The sequence below is a fragment of the Dendrobates tinctorius genome, unplaced genomic scaffold (genome assembly GCF_039654945.1).
Source record: "Dendrobates tinctorius isolate UK_male_01 unplaced genomic scaffold, ASM3965494v1 ptg000028l, whole genome shotgun sequence".
NCBI lineage: Eukaryota > Metazoa > Chordata > Amphibia > Anura > Dendrobatidae > Dendrobates > Dendrobates tinctorius.
In genome coordinates this window covers 67,316,029-67,319,968 of record NW_027361696.1, presented here as the reverse complement: position 1 = coordinate 67,319,968, position 3,940 = coordinate 67,316,029, and the positions used below count along the sequence as shown (strand labels likewise).

The 3,940-nt window shown below is 38.0% G+C and overlaps 1 protein-coding gene across 1 annotated transcript; it reads left to right on the top strand.

Annotated features, from left to right (window-relative positions):
- The first annotated feature begins 242 nt into the window (after nucleotides 1–242).
- Nucleotides 243–2,191, top strand: LOC141084944 (galactoside alpha-(1,2)-fucosyltransferase 2-like). Its single transcript, XM_073569887.1, has one exon. The coding sequence runs from the start codon at nucleotides 243–245 to the stop codon at nucleotides 1,278–1,280; it is 1,038 nt and encodes a 345-aa protein (XP_073425988.1). The 3' UTR covers nucleotides 1,281–2,191.
- Nucleotides 2,192–3,940: the final 1,749 nt, after the last annotated feature.

Genomic DNA, 3,940 nt, shown 5'->3' with positions numbered 1-3,940 from the left:
GCCAGTATCCTAGGCAATGAGTAATCAATAGAAATGAAAACCATCCGATTTTACCGAATGGGGATGATTTTTTTTTTAAAGTACAAATTGCATAGTTGTTTCTTTTTAATAGCCCTTTGCAATGTTAACAATTTATGATGTTAAGACAACTTTCATTAAGAAGTGTAGTATGTGCTAAATACAATTTTGATGTTTTAATTCATATTTTTTATTCTTTAAACAGAATCTAAATTCCGTAGAAAATGAGAAGAAGGTGGAAAATCATCTTATGCGTCACGATACTTATTCTCATTTTGAACACCCTACATTTTCTCCTTGTGGGAAAATCAGGACTTTTCATGACAATTCATTTTACCCAAAATCTCAGAAGATATATATATGGAAGTCAAAACAGGATCATCAAGGAACCTACGGGTATGTGGACAATAGAGCCAATTGGACGACTCGGCAATCTAATGGGGGAGTATGCCACACTTTATGCCTTGGCAAAACTCAATGGCCACAACGCTTATGTTATGCCTGAAATGTACTGGCCACTTTCAAAGGTTTTTAAGATTACGTTGCCTATGATGGACCAACAAAAATTTGAGAAAATTGATTGGGTAAACTTTCCTCTCCATGACTGGATGTCTCCAGAATACAAAGAAATTGACTTTGATTTTGTGCAGCTTCTGGGTTATCCTTGCTCATGGACGTTTTATGAAGAGGTGAAGGATGAAATTTTCCGAGAGTTCACATTTCATGACAACATTAAAAAAGAAGCAAATAACTACCTCTCCAGGCTGCAGAAAGGTCGTGGAAATGTTATTTTTGTAGGCATTCATGTACGAAGAGGGGACTATCTGACCATCATGCCCAATATATGGAAAGGGGTGGTAGCAGACAAGCAGTACTTACAGACGGCTATGGACTATTTCCGGAAGAAGTACCAAAATCCTTTATTTATTGTAGCCAGTAATGGGATGGACTGGTGCAAGGAGAACATTAACACAACATTGGGAGATGTCCACTTTTCTGGAGACGGTGAGGAATCTTCACCCATCCATGACTTTGCTCTATTGGTGCATTGTAACCACACCATCATGACAATAGGGACATTTGGATACTGGGCCGGCTATTTGTCCAGAGGGGAAACTATTTACTTGTCAAACTTCACCTTGCCAGACTCAGAGTTTCTTAACATTTTTAAATATGAAGCAGCTTTTCTTCCAAATTGGATCGGAATTCCGGCCGACCTATCGCCACTTCAGAACATGACAGTTGACCCGACGAAGAAATAAAGCACTGCAAGACTTCCAAACCTATGGTTATTTCAGGGATTAGCACTCACCCTATATACCTCACTAGTAGAATTAGTAAGATTAACATGGCTTTCTTTTGTTTAACTGGTTTTGTGTATGTGGTTAAAACATTTGTTTGCTACCGATATGAAGCCTACAAATCTGAGCTGGTAGGCTTATTCATTTGACTTTTCTAATGGTGCTTTTGTATTTTCTTTTTTTTTTTGCAAATAAGTGGAGATTGGAGAACAGTAGGTCATAGAAAGATAAAATCTGGTTAAAACCATCATCTAGTCACTAGTGTGACCACACTTAGAATACTGTGTACAGTTCTGATCTCCGGTGTATAAGAAAGACATAGCTGAACTGGAGCGGGTGCAGAGAAGAGCGACCAAGGTTATTAGGGAACTGGGGGGTCTGCAATACCAAGACAGGTTATTACACTTGAGGTTATTTAGTTTGGAAAATGGCTTAGCGGTGACCTAATTACAATGTATAAATATATGCGGGGACAGTACAAAGACCTTTCTAATGATCTTTTTACTCTTAGACCTGTGACGGGGACAAGGGGGCATCCTCTACGTCTGGAGGAAAGAAGGTTTAAGCATACTCACAGACGCGGATTCTTTACTGTAAGAGCAGTGAGACTATGGAACTCTCTGCCATATGATGTTGTAATGAGTGATTCCCTACTAAAATTTAAGAGGGGACTGGATGCCTTTCTTGAAAAGTAAAATATTACAGGGTATATACACTAGTTTCCTTAGTGTTGCGTTGATCCAGGGAGCTAGTCTGATTGCCGTATGTGGAGTCGGGAAGGAATTTTTTCCCCCAATGTGAAGCTTACTGTTTGCCACATGGGTTTTTTTGCCTTCCTCTGGATCAACATGTTAGGGCAGGTTAGGATAGGATATGGGTTGAACTAGATGGACTTAAAGTCTTCCTTCAACCTTAATAACTATGTTACTATGTTACTATCTGATTTAGCTATGTGCCAAATTTAGGGAAGATTGGTCCAATCGTTTGGCCATAAATTAATCTTTGTTTTTGTAATCCGTTTTTAGTCCCCCTTACTATTTTGAGAACTAGGTACTAGAAAGCTGAAACTATGTATAAAACCTTCCAAACTGCCTGATCTAGCTATGTGCCAAATTTGGGGCACATTGATCAAGTCATTTTGCCATAAACTATTATTTAATTTTATAAACATTTTATTGCGAATATGAGACAAATGATAGGTCCTAGAAAGCTAAAACCTGATCTAAAGCCTTCTGAAGCCCCTAACTTACCCATTTGCCAATATTAGGGCAGATTGGTCCAGTTGTTTGGCCATAAATTAATCTTTGCTTCTATAATCTGTCCCCCCACCCCAACTATTTCAAGAAAAGTGGGTCTTAGAGAGCTGAAACCCTGTCTAAAAACTTATCAACGGCCTGATTTAGCTATAAGCCAAATTTAAGCCAGATTGGTTCAGACGTTTAGCCATAATTTTATCTTTACTTTTGTATTCCTTTTTTTGGTGAACATGTCAAGATAGGTCCCAGAGACAAGGTGTAAAACCTGTGTTAGCAATTTCTTTACATATGTTCTAAATTTAGGGTTAATTGGTCCTGTCGTTTGGCCGTGAAATTAATCTTTGCTTTTGCGATCTATTTTTTTCTATAATATTTCGAGAAAGGTAGGTCCTCAAGCTACTGATTTACCAATGTGCCAAATTAGTCCAGTCAGTTGGCTGTTAGTCAATCTTTGCTTTTTAGTTCTGGTTTTATTTTCTTCCGATGATGAGAATGGTAAGTACTAGAAAGTTGAAACCCAGTCTATTGTCTTGTGAAGCAACTGATATACCTATGTACCAAATTCGGTAGAGATTGGCCCGTCCGTTTGGCCATGCATAAAGAACAGATAATGAACAAAAGACAACAGAAATATATATACAAAGATAGATCAATTGTTGACATGTGTATATAAAATGAATACAAATATGTAAAAGAGGACTCTTCTCATAGAGCAACCACTGATGAAATTATAACACAACGGTGTAGATTGGGGCTCCTATATGTTCTTCATCTAGGTCTCCCAACTAGCGGCTGCACTATGTCCTGCGTGTAGGATATATAGACTACATAAAATTCTGTATTCATTAGTATCATAAAAATGCCATGAGGGAACATGGCTCATCCACATTCAATTATTTAGTGCCACCATCAGGACCTAACTGGCCCACCACAGCGCCGAAGAGGTTTTGGGTGAAGCCTAGAGAAAACTATAGGCTCCAAGTAATGATGTTGGGAGACTCTTATTGATTGATTTACACAAGGGAAAAGTAATTGGGGGGTGTATAAAATACAATTATATACAAGTCCTATACCTGTGACAACCCAAAGACCCCTCTGTTGTATAAAAAAACACTGTGGTAGGTGGGTATACCTTTTCAAATTTTTTAGCTAGGGCTCAGTATATTTAGGTAATGACACTACATTCACAAAAAAATATTTAACTATATTAATATATAGGTATACAGGTGCAGAAGTATTAGTATCACCAGTGTCCTGGCATCTGCTGGGACTAAAAGACCACCCAGTTACAGAGCAAGATACTAGTATTAGTAATGACACATGGTAAATTTAGGACAGTTTTTACATTTTTGCACTGGGGCTCAG

Excerpts from the sequence above, each read along its gene's own strand:
- LOC141084944 (XM_073569887.1), top strand. The coding sequence starts at position 243 with ATGAGAAGAAGGTGGAAAATCATCTTATGCGTCACGATACTTATTCTC.